This window comes from Podarcis tiliguerta (assembly GCF_965153285.1).
Source record: "Podarcis tiliguerta genome assembly, chromosome: 1".
Lineage (NCBI taxonomy): Eukaryota > Metazoa > Chordata > Lepidosauria > Squamata > Lacertidae > Podarcis > Podarcis tiliguerta.
Genome location: NC_139534.1, coordinates 35,690,206 through 35,706,912, shown reverse-complemented (window position 1 = coordinate 35,706,912; position 16,707 = coordinate 35,690,206). Strand labels below are relative to the sequence as shown.

The 16,707-nt window shown below is 42.0% G+C and overlaps 2 protein-coding genes across 5 annotated transcripts in view; both read left to right on the top strand.

Moving 5' to 3' along the window:
- Positions 1-16,707, top strand: part of KIF5C (kinesin family member 5C) — a 312,660-nt gene that overhangs the window by 112,156 nt on the left and 183,797 nt on the right. The window lies entirely within an intron of this gene.
- The window catches only part of MBD5 (methyl-CpG binding domain protein 5), a 101,501-nt gene that overhangs the window by 56,064 nt on the left and 28,730 nt on the right, over positions 1-16,707 (top strand). For 2 of the 4 annotated variants that reach the window (XM_083405286.1, XM_083405284.1), the window contains exons 3-7: positions 5,153-5,307; positions 6,817-7,495; positions 9,010-9,112; positions 12,799-12,979; positions 14,514-16,658. In XM_083405286.1, the coding sequence (XP_083261412.1) occupies positions 7,383-7,495; positions 9,010-9,112; positions 12,799-12,979; positions 14,514-16,658 (2,542 nt within the window). In that variant the 5' untranslated portion in view covers positions 5,153-5,307; positions 6,817-7,382. The remainder of the gene's footprint in view (positions 1-5,152; positions 5,308-6,816; positions 7,496-9,009; positions 9,113-12,798; positions 12,980-14,513; positions 16,659-16,707) is intronic. The other 2 variants (XM_083405287.1, XM_083405285.1) reach the window with 1 other exon arrangement.

The following is a 16,707-nucleotide window of genomic DNA, read 5'->3' as shown; positions in this document are numbered from 1 at the left end:
TCTGCTTCAGGGCGCCCCACGTGCCGGGCGGCAGGCTGCGGACACCTGCGCAAAGCACGGGGCGTCCTCCGGAGGGCGCCCCGTGCTCCGCGCTGCAGCCTGCCACACGCAAGTCTTGCGCTCCCGGGGGGGCTTTAGAATATTTGTTAGGGTTTTGACTTTGAAGTGTTTTACACTAATGAATTAGAAAGAGCAGTAACTCTTCTCTTATTCAGTGCCTGGCGAGCATGAGCGGACCCCTGGTGCTCAGTCCCACCTACCAAATCCATGTGATGGGGTGAACTCCTGTTGCTTTGTCCCAGCTTCTGCCAACTTAGCAGTTTGGAAGCACACCAGTGCAAGTAGATAAATAGGTACCGTTGTGGCGGAAAGGTAAATGGCGTTTCCGTGCACTCTGGTTTCCATCACAGTGTCCCGTTGCGCCAGATGCGGTTTAGTCATGCTGGCCACATGACCGATAAAGCTGTCTGTGGCAAACACCGGCTCCCTTGGCCTGAAGCGAGATGAGCGCCCACCCCATATTTGCCTTTGACTGGACTTAACCGTCTGGGGGTCCTTTACCTACATTAGCATCTTGGATTACTCTGTTGGTTTATATGAGCTGCTCTCAGTACTGTGACTTGGGTATAGCTAAAAATCACTTCTCAGTTTGAACCAGGATGTGGCCTATCTAGTCAATGTTCCTTTCTACACTTTGTGTGACTATTCCAACCACTCCTTCCACTCATTTATCAGGTTTTTCCTTCCACCCACTCCTTCAGTCTCTCAATATTCAGTGCTATTGAATTATTATGGGCCTGGTATTTAGGGGAGGGGGGTCGTCCTCTTTGGTGTTTTTTGGTAGTTTTTTTTGTACTTGTGCATACCTCAAAGCTTTGAACTTCAAGGTTACTGTGAATCTGCTTGTACCTCTCTTGTGGGTGAGTTTCAGTTTTGGCTAAATCATCCTGAGTATAAGACTGGAACTGATATTAGTAAATAAACACATTAAAATATTTGTATTAAAATAATGTGACTAAAGTTAATTACAAGTAAGTCCCTTTTGAAGCCAATGAGATGAAACACCACAGACAAATTCTTGCTTTCAGGGTTTAATATTGGATTAGAGCTCTGTATTTGATTCTGTGTTCAACCCTGGAACATGTGAAAAATAACCCAGTATATCTGAGCCTGTGCAGAGCGAATTTTCTTCACCCTGAATCACAATTCATCAGAATTACGAAGTTTCCAAATAAGAGGCTGATAATTCCTAACAGATTTGAATCCTTGGATTTCTTTTTCTAGAAATTTAAGAACTGCTTTGCCTTCCACTTACTTCAGTGCAATATGTATCCTGATCCTATTCTTAGTTGGACTTTGCTATTTATTACATGTATTTACAATTACAGACTAAGTCACAACTAATTTACATGTGATTATACTCACTGTTGGCAACCAAATCTACTATAAATATGTTCTCTTAAAAACTATGCCACAAAAAAGCTGTGCACGTCTTCCAAGTAAATTTTGTATGCTTAACCCATGCATTTGAATTATTAGTTTGGTTTCTGTGTTGTTCCTTTTAAAATTGCAGATGAATTCCATGTATATTCATAATCAAAACATGACCTGAATAGTTATCTGTACTACAGTTTCATTTCTTCAGTCTCTGCTTTTCTGCTGAGTCAATTTAACTAACTAAAATAAGCAGGAGAAGCATTTAACCCTGTGACTGTTCAATCTATATTTATTACATACATTAAGGGGTTCTTTCTTTTTAGATGCTGAATGTGTGATTTCCTGCTTCTTATTTGCACTGTTTTGCAGTAGGCATTCTGTCTCACTATGTTTGTATGCATTCAAGTGTGTTTGCATGCAAACATGCACACACAAACAAACAAATGGGATTTTTTGCTAACCCCCGGTCAAATGTAGAATATTTTCTTTTCCAAGTGAGTCTTTATGGAATGTAGTTTAATTCTATAAATCTTTCCCAAACAGTGAAGGCAGAAACCATATATCCAGTATATTGCTGCCATTTAATATTATTTGAATCTCCAGAACAAGCTGCTTTTTTCTGGAAAGCAAGAAATCCTCTGACTCTAATCAAACCAAGTTCTAAAAAAGATTGTCTCTTACATTTGCCTAATACCACGATTACCTCACTTTAAGTCCCTCATTACCTGTTTAGTTTAATAAAATACAATTTCAGGAATACTGGGTCAGAAACAACTAGTAACTTATTGGTTGTTGTCAGAGGGGAGCACCAGTAATTAGTTACATTTTTTAGGCTACCTTTCTCAAAAGATTAGTGGGAAATACCGTAAATAATAGCCACACCTACCTGGTGTCAGTGATCCAACTAACAGAAGAGGGTAAGACCCAGCTACCTGATCATTTCAGTCTTATGTACACTGATAATAGTACAGTCATACCCTGGATCCCAAACGCCTTGCAACTTGAACGTTTTGGCTCCTGAACGCCACAAACCTGGAAGTGAGTGTTCCGGTTTGCAAATGTTCTTTGGAACCCGAACATCTGACATGGTTTCCGCGGCTTCTGATTGGCTGCAGGAGCTTCCTGCAACCAATCGGAAGTCGTGCCTTGGTTTCCAAACGTTTTGGAAGTCGAATGGACTTCTGGAACGGATTCCATTCAACTTCCAAGGTACCACTGTATAGGTAAGGGGGGAAAGAGCCTATATAAAGGCTTTCATAATTTCTGTGTGTATAGATTTCCAAATTCATACTGCCCAATTATGTTGCATTCAAGTAATAAGCTGTCTGTCTTCAACACTTGTTTAAATGGATCCCCCCCCAATTGTGTGTAAGTGTATTATTGTCATACATGAATAGAAAGCTATCATTTTGAAATGTTCCGTGAGCGGTATGAATACTTTCTTTTACTACATTTACAGTTGCTAGCACTATTCAAGATGTTTGTCTTCTAGGCCTTCGTATGTTCTGTGCAGCATTTATTCCTGGAGGAGGGAGGAAAAGAAATTGAAATTTTAATGCTAAGTGGCTTAAGCTTAAAAGCACACACATGCTCCTATTTTTACATTGCTAAAACCCTGACACTACTGTCTGCAGTCCAACTTCAAACACTTTTCAAGGTTAAAAGGCTTGACAGAAAGTAGACTTGGTCTGAAAGTGACATTCTTAGCTGCAGCAAGCACTTTGTGCCTACTAACAGTGCTAGCTAAAAAAATAAATTGTAAAATCTCCATAGACAATTATGCAAATTACTTCTGCTGTTTATCATATTTGACAAGTCACAGATAATAGGAAGATGGTTGAACTTTATTTCTAGTCAATACTATTAAATACTTGTGAAACGCCTGTCACGAGAAGTAGTTAGGTATATGGAGGGAGTACCTACATGTGGCAGAAACTCCTGAAATTTATTTTATTGAAATTTTACCTAAACATTGGCATTTAAAATAAAATTGGGCTTTTTTTTTTAAGTACTAATCTGGAAAAGAAGCTCCCAGGAAACAAACCCTAGAAATACTTGCACAGGTCCTTTGCATTGCCTCTTTCAGCCATATGTAGCCTCGCACACCTCCTGGCACATACAATTCCATTGACACCTTTCTTCCAATTCCTGTTGTGTATTATATACTCTGGCCTTTAGAGTTGCTGTCCAGCATCGCTGACAACATATGTACGCACATCATTTTATTTGTTTTTTTTAATGATATTTTTTATTAAGTTTTCCATTTTAGCAATCCAATCATGTCACATTAAATATTCCAAATTATACAAATACATATCATAAAGTCCAAATATTTTGCCAAATTATAAATTTTTGTTGGGGCTTCCTATGCTTCAAGTTCAGTGGGGTCCAATCATCTTATGTTTCTACTGCCTTGAGTTTCCAAAAGTTCCTTCTTTGAGTCCTCCTGTTGTTATCCTTGCACATCATTTTATTTGTATGCTGCCTTTCCACACTTCAAACGATGCTCAAGGCAGCTTACAACATGAAAAAATACATAACTACAACATAACAAAAGTAGTCAAAACAAAAAACAAAACGTTTAAAAATGGACAGCCAAACTGAATATTTTCCACGTAAATCACAAGATCTGAAATAGATGCAAAAGAACCAACATCAACAGCAGCAACAAGCCCCCTGCCAACTTCTTCTTCTTTCTTTGGCGATCACTTGTAGCTGAGTAAGATTGTCTTCCAGAAACACAGTTTTAACAACAACTCCCCACCCCAAGAGTCCGTGCAGCAGCCTCACCTTTTCTGGCTGTAGTGTCAGGGCCGTACCAGGCCAGGTGGGGAAAGGCCTGCAGGTCAGGGAGCAGGTCTGCCAGGACTCACAGCCAAGATGGGAACATAAAGAGCAACCTTGGACCAGTGCTCTGACTCTGTCTATCCAGCTACATTGACTGGAAGCAGCTCTCCAGATTTTCAGGCAGAAGTTTTTCCCAGCTCTTCCTGGAATGTTGTGTATCCAAAGCATGAGCTCTATCATTAAGCTATAGCCCCTTTCCCACAGAGAAGTCTCAAGCCCAAAACAGTGCTTCAGAAAACAGGCTCACACCATTCATCCAGTCGGTAAAACTTGATAGTAAAAAAAGGCAGTATCAAGTCCAGGAGCCTTTTCTGGTCCTGGGATGTGGGGGAAAGAGTTTGTGGCTATACAGTTGAGGGTACTGCAGCATCACCTGTTTTGTCTTAGGCTTAGTGAATTGGGCCTGAAGCAATGGGAGATGTTTGGTGCCTGGTGCCTTGCTGTCAGTTCAGAGACTAATCTGTAGTAGTTTGTGTATCTATTCTGTGTGTCTCCGTGTGTAGCATTCTCCCTTTTCTCAGCCACCTTGACAGGATGGAAGCCACCTCTTGAGATATAAGGCAGCATTCTGGGCTGGTTTCCAAGTGAAGTGTAGCACACATAGCAGACGTTGGTCTGTAAAATAAATAAAAAACATATTGTGCACACATCTTGAGTGTGTTCTAGAAGATAGTTGAAGGACATACTACTTATGCTTAAACATGTCCTTTTGTTTTATTTCAGTTTCTGCCCTACCTTCCAACCCAGAGAGGTCTTCTAGATAGCTTACATATAATAATAAATGAATCTCAACTGCTTACATTCCTTTGTGATGACCTATCCAGCCTTAATTCCCCACTTCTCATTAGGTCCCTGTGACTCTTTCCAGCCCTTCTCATTCCCCTGGTTGCTGACATTGAAGTGGTAGTTGCCTGCCTACAAAGTCCTTATATCCTGATCCATGGTGATGTCCACCCCAAGGGATGGTGATGGCCCAAGCAAGATGGAAATCGGTAGGCCCAGAGTTGTGGAAAAGATAGGAAGGTAAGGCAAGGAGCAGCCAGGCCTTTGTACAAACACCAAGGGGCTGGGGCTGGACTGTGCTCAGCGGTCCTACAGCTGAGGCCCAAACCACAAGTTGTCTCAGTGCATCTTGGAGCAACTGCACTAGGTAGTCATGGTGGAAACCCTGCCTCTGATTCCTGTATGTGGCCAGTTAAAGAATTACTCCCTTTTTCTGCAGCTGGTGACTTTTTTTTTCTAATATAAGCAATGGGATTTCACACTACTTTGAAGAGAGCTTGTTGGGGTTTCCTGATCCTCCAATGAGTCTCCAGTCCATTCAGCCCCATGGCAGAAGTTTCTCCTTGGGGTTCGGGGAGTATGTGGAACTGCTGGCCCTAGAGCCTAAAAGGCTGCTTTTGTGGGAGTCTTCTGCAACTGAGGATTCCTGGTTCGGGACCATGACACCTCCTCACATTCCCTCCAGGACTGCAGGACTTTTCACCTTCTTCCTTAGTACTTCAGTGTACCAGTCCTGCGTAGGGAGAGGTAAAAAGCAAGGTTTAAAGGGTAAATATAATCACTCGTAACCTGAAATATGCACACAGCAATTACATGCAGCAAGCTGTGGTTAATGTGTTTTACCTGCATCTGTTGCAGAAACTATATCTCTTGAAATGATCCAGTGCATGTGTTTGTTTTAATATATATTAAAAACTAGTTGCTTATTTGCCGACTAATGAGTGAAAATCATCGATCTATGTATATGTAATATGGGGATAGTATCTGATTTCTGGCAAAGACTTAGGTCTGTGCGCAAGTTGTGCTATCTGTCCTGTAAGCCCTGTAGGTTGCTTCAGCACAGGGAGAAGTGTGATGTTTTTCATGTACGTAATCAGAAATTCAATGAATGCTCAAAGTTTCTGTAGACTAGTGTTTCTATTTTGAGATTGTAATGGAATAAATTGTTGCAGAATTAATTAGATTAGGATTACAATGTGTTAACGTACCAGGTTGCAGTTGCATAAATACTTTCATGCAAAGCAATGAATAAATGTAGGAATTCCCTTTGAAAGTGTAAAAGAAGAGGCCAATATTCATCCAAGCTGCCTAATATAATCTTTATTCCTGTCTTTTCTCTTGAATTCTTAAGCATTCTCACATGTTTCAGTTTTAATCTCTCTCTCTCTCTCTCTATCTCTCAATACAGCCAAGATTTAAACAGTTTCTGTAGGCATGCTTGAACACATGTTTGACTTCTTACCTTTAAACACTAGAATTATGTGATACCACAAACTGCTTTTGAAACTCAACTCTGGTTCGTGAGGAGGTGCTAGGTGTGGGGGAAAACACAAATACTAAGTCATCTAGGTTGTGCAGAGCTTTGGACCCTGTTCCACCTTTTGTGTTTCCTTTAAGTTTTTACTAAAATTTATTTAAGAGTTGCACTTTTGTCCTCTGCAGTGCACCAATCAGAGCAAACAGATAACAGACATTACTTTCATTTTAATGGTAATATTACTTAGCTGCTTGTGTTTTGTCCCCCATCAGGTATTCCTACTGGAGCTGTATCATCATGAGAGAATCACAAGAAGCGTCCAGGAGTTCCTTGGACAATGAATGGAAGAAGACAAGGAAACAAAAAGAATGTGGCATATAAAAAGGATTTAATACCTGGAGTTCTTGGCCGTGACAAATCTTCAAAAATGGGACTTATTCTCTCAAAATACAAGTTACCTTTGGCAGTCATCAAGCTTGGAGTCATGCTATTGAACTAGAAGTAAACGTTTTTAATCTCTTCTTGGCCAGTAACAGAGCATTAATGGATTATGATTTTCCCAAGTTGGAAACATTCATTTTTACCCATTTAGGATATCCTTATGGCTACATAAGGAATAAAACATTTCATACTTAATATTGATCAGAATGGGCAACTGACTTGTCAACAACAAAAATGGCAGATTTTATCGACTGAGCCAGAGCTTCCCAATGCATTTTGTACAAACTGGGAATCGCTGTGCTGTGCAGCCGCCTTCTGAAGGCCATGATGACATATAGACTAAGGATATCATCTTATTGTTGATATCTCCGAGGAGGCATAAGCAGTATCAAAAAAAATGAATGGAGGCAAGGAGTGTGACGGTGGGGACAAAGATGGAGGGCTGCCTGCAGTACAAGTCCCAGTCGGTTGGCAACGGCGGGTAGATCAAAATGGAGTTCTGTATATTAGGTAAGCATTCCCATGCATGTTGGAATAGGAAGTTATTCTGTTTAAGTAATTCCGCGAAAGGTGACTTGATAGCCAGAGTCCTCTTTCTCTAACCCTGGAATGCATTACCTCACCAGACATCAAAGCCTGGATAGAAGAACTTTTTTAACCACCCTGAATCTTCCAACATCCCACTTCATTGGTTGTCCCCAAGTTCTTGTGGTATGCAAGAGGAAGAAAAACCTTTCTCTATTCACTTTCTCCACACCAAATTTTTTTACATCTCCAGCTCATCTCCTCCTACTTGCCTTTTCTCTAAACTTAAAACGCACACACACACACGTTGTAATCATTCCTCATAGGGGAGTTTCTACTTTCCCTATGCAGGTGGAAAATAATTATGTCAGAGCTGCTACCCCTTCCCCCACTGGGTGAGAAGCACTTCCACTGCATCCTGTGGCCTCTCATCTACGCTCCTGGGGTACATAAGATTAGATGCTAAGACAGGCCTAAAAAATTGTAGCTCAGAAGGATATTGCAGAATGTGAAAGCCCATTCCATTCCATTCCCAGTTAAGCAAATTCTTCCTTGGAATTTCTCCATACACAGGCCCAACAAAACTGCTAATGCTTGAAAAGATGGAATAGATTAAAATATAATTCTCTCCCCTCCCCCATCTATCTATCTATCTATCTATCAATCACCTATCTTTCTATCTATCTATCTGTTTCTACCTAATTTGTGTTTATCCAAGGTTTACTTTCTCCAGTAGTGGCTCCTTGTGTAAGAGCTTGAATTACCATCAGCTATATACAATCTAACCAACACATTTACTCAGAGGAGCAACCTCATTGCCCAGAAACACTTTAAAGACTGAGCATATTCCTATATCCCTAAAGAACTGTCTTCTAAGACCATTTCCAATCATTTCAGATAAACATCAGTTTCCCCAGCTGGGTTTGTGACTGTTTTTTTAGGCAGACCTATATCTATTAAATGTCTGTTGCACAGTAGGACTTGGGTCCTGCTATCAATTTGGAATAAACTTGTCTTTAAAAAGCCTGTCTAAGCTTACACTTCTTCTTTTCTTCTTTATTTATTTGGAGGAAAGCCTTTTACTACTTGAAATAGGAACTTCTTGAGATTGTAGGCTCTTTTAAACAGTACGAAATGTGAAGCTAATCCTCTGTGTGTACTAGTTCCTCAATCCTTCTGTGCATTATATGTTATTCTGTGCATTATACATTAATAGACAAGCTGGTACCCTGCAACATCCAAGAGAACAATGGAGCAACTTTGAAATGCCTAGCCTTGAGTTCTTGTTAAAATGTAGGTTAGAGAAAAGTAAGTTTGATGTATTGTTCTGAACAGAAATTACATTAACTTTTCTGTGGAAACTTTTGCAGAATAGTGAAGCTGTACTCTGTGTTTGTGCACGCATGCGTGCGTTCTGAACTGATACATCAATTGTATGTGAAGTATTTTCTAGCAATATTCATTAATGTGCATATTTTACATATTTCTTATTCTTTCAGTCCTAGTGGGTCTTTATTGTCCTGTTTGGAGCAGGTTAAAACGTATCTGCTGACTGATGGAACATGCAAGTGTGGTTTAGAATGTCCCCTCATCCTTCCCAAGGTAAAATCGGATAACTGTGAACATACTGAATGAAAAATGAATATATGTTGAACTAAATATATTGTTGTAAGATTTTAAAAGTCATTAATTAGAAACAAAACCGTTTTGAAAACAAGATGCACTACTTATTGGCGTGGTTCGCATAATTAATCTAAACAGTTGTTTAAAGGTGAATGCTCAGTGTATTTATTTATTTAGTAGGCTAAGTAAGTAAATTTATTTGTATAAAACTCTTCATCCATAGATCTCAGGGCTGTTCACAATATAAAAGTAGGTCTCGCCCCATAGATCAGTTGCTGAAACTGAAAGTCCCTACCCCCCCCCCCCCGCACAGCCATCTTAAGTCCCTGCCTGTTCAGGGTTTTTTTCCAAGCAATCGGATACTGTATCTGTGTACAGCCAATGTATCCTCTGTACTTTTCATTCCTCTTCTGGTTCAGGGAGACATTGGGTGACGGGAGCTTGTCGCAGCAGGAAGGGGAGACACCCATGACTCTTCTCCAGCCTGACTTACCTCTGCCTCTTTGCTTCCCTCCTCCCCTGCTTTTCCCCTGCTTCAGCTTCTGCATCTGATTCTGGACTTCTCTCTGCCACAGACTCTCCCAGCTCACTAAGCCCTGTTACTGCCTCCACTTCTGGCGCCTCCTCTTCCCAATCTTCTCCTTCTGACCACTCCTCATTGTCCCACCATCATGCTCTGGGCTCTGGTTCCCCAGCTGACTCCTCCCATCATTCCTCTGCATCCCAACCAGTCCATGATAACTCCACATTGCAGCAGTTGTGTTCTTATTACTGCCAGTGGTCTGCAGGACACAAGGATTCTGTTTTCTGTTTGTTTGTTTGTTTGTTTGTTTGTTTATCTTCATCATTCTGTGATCTTCATCAACCAGATCACAGAGTGCTTTGCAGCATCTAATTAACATAATGACAAATTCAGAAATAATCAAACCATTAATAAATAACCAGTTGCATTTAAAAACAATGTGCTATATATCAAATCAATACTATACAGTAGAGTAAAGGGTAAAGGGACCCCTGACCATTAGGTCCAGTCGTGACCGACTCTGGGGTTGCGGCGCTCATCTCGCTCTATAGGCCGAGGGAGCCGGCGTACAGCTTCTGGGTCATGTGGCCAGCATGACTAAGCCGCTTCTGGTGAACCAGAGCAGCGCACGGAAACGCCGTTTACCTTCCCGCCGGAGCGGTACCTATTTATCTACTTGCACTTTGACGTCCTTTCGAATTGCTAGGTTGGCAGAAGCAGGGACCGAGCAACGGGAGCTCACCCCGTCGCGGGGATTCGAACCGCTGACCTTCTGATTGGCAAGCCCAAGAGGCTCAGTGGTTTAACCCACAGTGCCACCCACGTCCCCTATACAGTAGAGTAGTGGACAGCAAAATTGTAGTGGCCTTGAAAACCACAATTTGTCCATTGCTTTCTTTTTCCTGCAGTGGTGCTCTTTCCTGCGTTTCCTCCCTAGTAGCAGTTTGTGTGAACTCTCTTAGAAATTCAGTTTGCCAGATATACAGTAGTAGATAAGGAAGAGTGTGCAATGACCCAAGGTAGAAGAATATATAGTAAGGCAGAATAAGCAAGGTGAACTTATTTATTCACAAAATAAGATAAAGATATCTACAAAAAGATAAAACAGGAAAATCAAGAAAGAATCACAACCATACTTTAAAACATACAAAAGTTAAGATACTAAAACAGATTAAAATTACATTAACTTTCTAAGCATCTGGGTAGGCTTGCCTAAAAAAAACATGTTTTTATCAGGCACCGCAAAATAATACAGTGGGAGTTCCAAAGAGCAGGTGCTGCCACTAAATGGTTAAGTTCTTACCAATGTGGAATGGGTTTTATGTGGCACCTGCAGTAGTGCCAACTGAAGCGGTCGGGAGTGTATGTGGGGGGGTGTACAGTAATCTCATAGGTAAACTGGTCCCAAGTTGTTAAGGGCTTTATATGCTAACAGTAGGGACGCGGGTGGCGCTGTGGGTTAAACCACAGAGCCTAGGACTTGCCGATCAGAAGGTCGGCGGTTCGAATCCCCACAACGGGGGGGGGGGGGCTCCCGTTGCTCGGTCCCTGCTCCTGCCAACCTAGCAGTTTGAAAGCACGTCAAAGTGCAAGTAGATAAATAGGTACCGCTCTGGCGGGAAAGTAAACGGTGTTTCCGTGCGCTGCTCTGGTTCGCCAGAAGCGGCTGAGTCATGCTGGCCACATGACCTGGAAGCTGTACGCCAGCTCCCTCGGCCAATAAAGCGAGATGAGCGCCGCAACCCCAGAGTCGGTCACGACTGGACCTAATGGTCAGGGGTCCCTTTACCTTTACCTTATGCTAACAGTAAGATATTGAACTTGGTCAGGAAGCAACCAGTGCAGATCTCTGAGCACAGGTGTTATATTCTGACAAGGCCTTACTTCTGTCAGCAATTCTACACTGCAGTATTGTACACTGACAGCAGCTTCAGGATCAAGCATGAGTGAAGCCCCACATAGAGCACATTGCAGTAAACCAGTTGCCTTCTTTTGAATGACTCTTAAATTTGAATGAATGGAACATGGTCTGGTCTCCCAAATTGTATAGAATACTAGCACTACATGCATCTCATGTAGGAATCTGTGACTGTCAAATATCCGACAAAGCAGACTTGACAGCCACGTGGAGCAAGTTTCCCTTTAAATTCATATCATCCTGAATAAAGGAAATGGCATTGAAAATGCTACAAAAATGGGGTCTATACTCCACTTTGCCCACATAAGTGCTGCCCCCCAATGGAAGAAGACGCCTTCACCCCGGTATGGCTCCCCTTTATCACATACATAGCCCAACAAGACAATGAGAAGAATCCACCAACAGGATACAAATCAATCTGGCTAACCTGATTCAAAAACACCCACCCACCCCACTCACACATGGAAACAAAGTTCACCACAGCCAATCACAAACAACCACACCTTAAGCCAACCCCAACCTCTCTCACCACCAAAGGAAGACAAGCAAATAGCAAAGAGAACCTGCACACGCGACGCTGACACAAAACCCCACACATACATTAAGTAAAATAGAAACATTGCCACCCATCCCCACTCACCATGGCCCCCTCCACCTCTCCCCCTCCCTTTTCTTCTTAATATAATACTAATGTCTCAACAAATGAAACTGATCTGTAGAAAATGTAACTTGAAAAAAGAGACACTGCACATACTTTTGTAAACCAAGAAATCTTTAATAAAAAATACGTGGGGTTTTTTTAAGTGCTCCCCCCCCCCCCCCGCACCTGATTGTAGGGCTGTATGTCGCTGGGGGTCCCGTCAGCAAATGTGCTGGGCCTATACAAAGGTGTACACGTTTTGGGAGGAGGTGCTCAGGGAAATGTTATCAAATTGGAGTTTTCATGAGATGATGTGGGGTAGTGGGATTTTCTTTATGCAAGGTACCACAATTTGTACCAGCAGAACTTTGAGCAGAGCTGTTGGTTCTCCAGTCGTCATCCACTACAAGGTCAGCTTAGAATAAGTGTGCCTCCACTGTATGTTTTGAATTTTGATTCCTCTAACATGCCCATTATATAATCAGATTTTGAAGAAAATGAGAGGCGCTTACTTTTTTGGGGGGGGGGTGTTAGTCTCTTAACCCAAAAAATCATAATATAGTGTTTCTGTCATTATTTTTAAGGTATTTAATTTTGATCCTGGAGTTGCTGTGACACAAAGAACAGCTGAAGATGTTAAAGCAGATGAAGATGTCACTAAGCTATGCATCCATAAAAGGAAAATTATTGCAGTGGCCACACTTCATAAGAGCATGGAAGCACCTCATCCTTCATTGGTTCTAACTAGCCCTGGTGGTGGAACAAGTAAGTTTGGCTTTTCACAAGTGGGAGGAAGAAATTCAATGTTAATGTTCAGAAGTAAGAAATGTAATAGGGAGAATTAATCTTCAAAAGTTGTTTATTAAAAAAAATAGATATGTTAAGCTATCAAATCTTATGAGGTGATTTTAGAGGGTCATATGTCCTTTTTACACCTTGCAGAGCCATTCCACTTTACTCCACTAATCCTAAATCACCCCCTCCTAGGTCCTGGATCATATATCTTAGTAGAGCCATGGGTCACTGATGGAGTATGTGTGCAGAAGATCCCATGCTCCATCTCTGGTACTTAAAATTAAAAGGATCTCAGGTAGCTACTGTTCTGGAACATCGATTTCCTGGAGACTGAGAAGAGACTGCTAGCCAAGAGTAGACAGTTGGCATCCATCTGTCTCGGAAGACGATGGAGGCGTGCACCTTTGGGGGTGAAGTCAAACTGTTGGAAGTGGACAGGACTGGGTTTTTAAGCAGAGGTTGGATGGTCATCTGTCATGTATGTTGAGATTCCTGAATTGCAGAGAGTTGGACTAGATGACCTTCAGGATCCCTTCTAACTCTACAACTCTGTGATTCTACCCCAATGCAAAAGAGCTTAATATGTGTGTGTTTTCATAGATAGGTAGATCAGTGTGGAACTTCCATATCTTGGGGAAATGCTGACATTCTAGGCACACACCAAACCTGGCATCAAAATGCAGCATCCTTAGCCAGCTGCACTCCACTGGTACCCACTCCTATGCAATTACCCATTTTGGGCCTTCCGTGTTCAGTGTCAATAGAGGGAATAAGTTCATGCCCTCCCAAACATTCCTATAGCTTAGTGCCACACAGCTTTCCTCCTTCAGTCATCCACATTTGGCCTAGAACAAAGTTGGGAAAGTACAACCAGGTACTGAAGATCAATATCCTACCGCAGCAGGGAATATCCTAATTTTCCTTTTTAATAGCTGGCTGTTTTGAAAGTTTTTTATTTCATTTATTTATTTTATTATATTTATATGCTGCCTTTCTGTCAAGGCACCCATGGTAGTTCATAAATATTAGAATAAGGAAATGTTGCAAAATATTCTTGGGTCAGATTAGGAGCTGATGAAATGAAGTCCCTGCCCTGGGCATTTTTGCCTTCTCTTGGGGCAGATAGGTCTTAAGCAGCCCCAAGGCAACTCAGGAAACTGATAGTTGCAGGTTATGCAGCTGCTGGCCTGGATAAGGCATGGTAGGTCACATTTTGATATAAGTATATTGCCCTAAATTATTATTGAACAGAAACAGTGCTGGCTGGGACTGATGAGAGTTGTAGTCCAAAATGTCTGGAAAGCACTAGGTTAGTGAAGACTGGCATAGGAATAAATGGCATAGGTTACCTACCATAATCCCTGGTGCAAGACCATGGCACATTACAGAATTTTGTGTTTAATGTACTTGGATGCAGTTCTGTCCAGAGAGGGGGAATTATTCTCTTTTGTTATATTTCATTTCATTCCACAATAGTAACTCTCCTCTCATGTTTTTTATTTAGGTGCAACTCCAATAGTACCTTCACGAGCAGCAACTCCAAGATCAATGAGGAATAAATCACATGAAGGAATTACCAATTCTGTGATGCCAGAATGTAAAACTCCTTTCAAATTGATGATGGGGTCCTCAAATGCCATGGGAAGGCTATATGTGCAAGAGATGACTGCAAACCAACAACAAGAACTTCATTCTGTCTATCCCAGGCAGAGATTGGGCAGTAATGAACATGGACAGAAATCTCCATATCGTGGCGGCCATGGAGGAATGCCTAGTCCAGCTTCATCAGGATCACAAATATATGGAGATGGTTCCATCTCTCCAAGGACAGACCCTCTTGGAAGTCCAGATATTTTCACGAGGAATAATTCCAGTTTTCATGGAGCACCCAACTCTAGTCCTGTTCACATGAACAGAACTCCTCTGTCCCCACCTTCAGTAATGCTACATGGTTCTCCTGTGCAGTCATCTTGTGCAATGGCTGGAAGGACTAATATACCTCTTTCCCCAACCCTGACCACAAAAAGTCCAGTAATGAAAAAACCCATGTGTAATTTTTCAGCTAGTATGGAAATGCCACGAGCAATGTTTCACCACAAACCACCTCAAGGCCCTCCTCCACCTCCTCCACCACCACCACCTTCCTGTGCTCTTCAGAAAAAGCCATTAACTTCGGAGAAGGATCCGCTTGGCATTCTTGACCCCATTCCTAGCAAACCGGTGAATCAGAATCCTGTTATCATTAATCCAAGTACTTATCACTCAAATGTTCACTCTCAGGTACCTGTGATGAATGTAAGCATGCCTCCAGCCGTTGTCCCTCTGCCAAGTAATCTCCCTTTGCCAACTGTAAAGCCTGGTCACACAAACCATGGGAGTCATGTGCAAAGAGTTCAGCATGCTGCTTCAACCTCCCTCTCACCCTCCCCAGTAACATCACCGGTTCATATGATGGGATCTGGAATTGGAAGGATTGAGGCTTCGCCCCAAAGATCACGCTCATCTTCCACATCATCTGATCATGGAAATTTCATGATGCCTCCAGTAGGACCACAGTCATCTTGTAGTAATATTAAAGTTCCTCCTCGATCACCAAGGTCAACAATAGGGTCTCCTAGGCCATCCATGCCATCAAGTCCTTCCACAAAGACTGATGGACTCCATCAGTATAAGGATATCCCTAACCCATTGATTGCTGGAATGAGTAATGTATTGAATCCTCCAAACAATGCAGTTTTTCCATCTGCATCTGCTGGAAGTGGGCCCATGAAAAGTCAGCCTGGCTTGCTGGGAATGCCTTTAAATCAGATCTTGAACCAGCACAATGCTGCCTCCTTTCCAGCTAGTAGTTTACTCTCAGCAGCAGCCAAAGCACAGCTAGCAAATCAAAATAAACTTGCTGGTAACAATAGCAACAGCAGTAGCAATTCTGGAACTGTTGCCAGTGGTGGCAACAATGATGGACATAGCACTTTAAACACCATGTTTCCTCCTACTGCTAACATGCTTCTACCATCAAGTGAAGGGCAAAGTGGTCGAGCAGCACTACGAGATAAGCTTATGTCTCAACAAAAAGACCCTTTGAGGAAAAGAAAACCACCAAACACTACCGTGTTGAGTTTGCTTAGGCAGTCTCAGTTGGATAGTTCTGGAGTTCCTAAATCTGGGCCTGACTTGATAAGAAAACAGAATCAAGGTTCATTTCCCATTACGTCTATGTCCCAGTTACTTCAATCCATGAGCTGTCAAAGTTCTCATATGAGCAGCAATAGTACTTCTGGTTGTGGAAGCTCAAATACTGTTTTGCCTTGCTCTGCTAACCAGCTGCATTTTACAGACACTAATATGAACTCTGGCACTATTCATAATTCACTGGCACAAGATTTACCTTTAAGAGGAGAAAGTATGCACTGCCAGAATTCAAACACTAACTTTGGCCATGGTACTAGTCCTGGCCCAAACAACCATCTTGCAGGCTTAATAAATCAGATGCAAGCTAGTGGAAATTGTGGGGTGCTCAGTCAACCTGGAATGACTTTAGGAAACTCACTACATCTGAACCCAACTCAGCCACGAATCCAAGCACCCTCCAATCAAGTGATACCAAACAGCATTGTGAGCAGTTGCAGTCGAACAAGTCCTGAAGCAGGTATGTTTCCTTTAAAAGCTGGTATCTAAAAATTTTGAATGATGGTTTC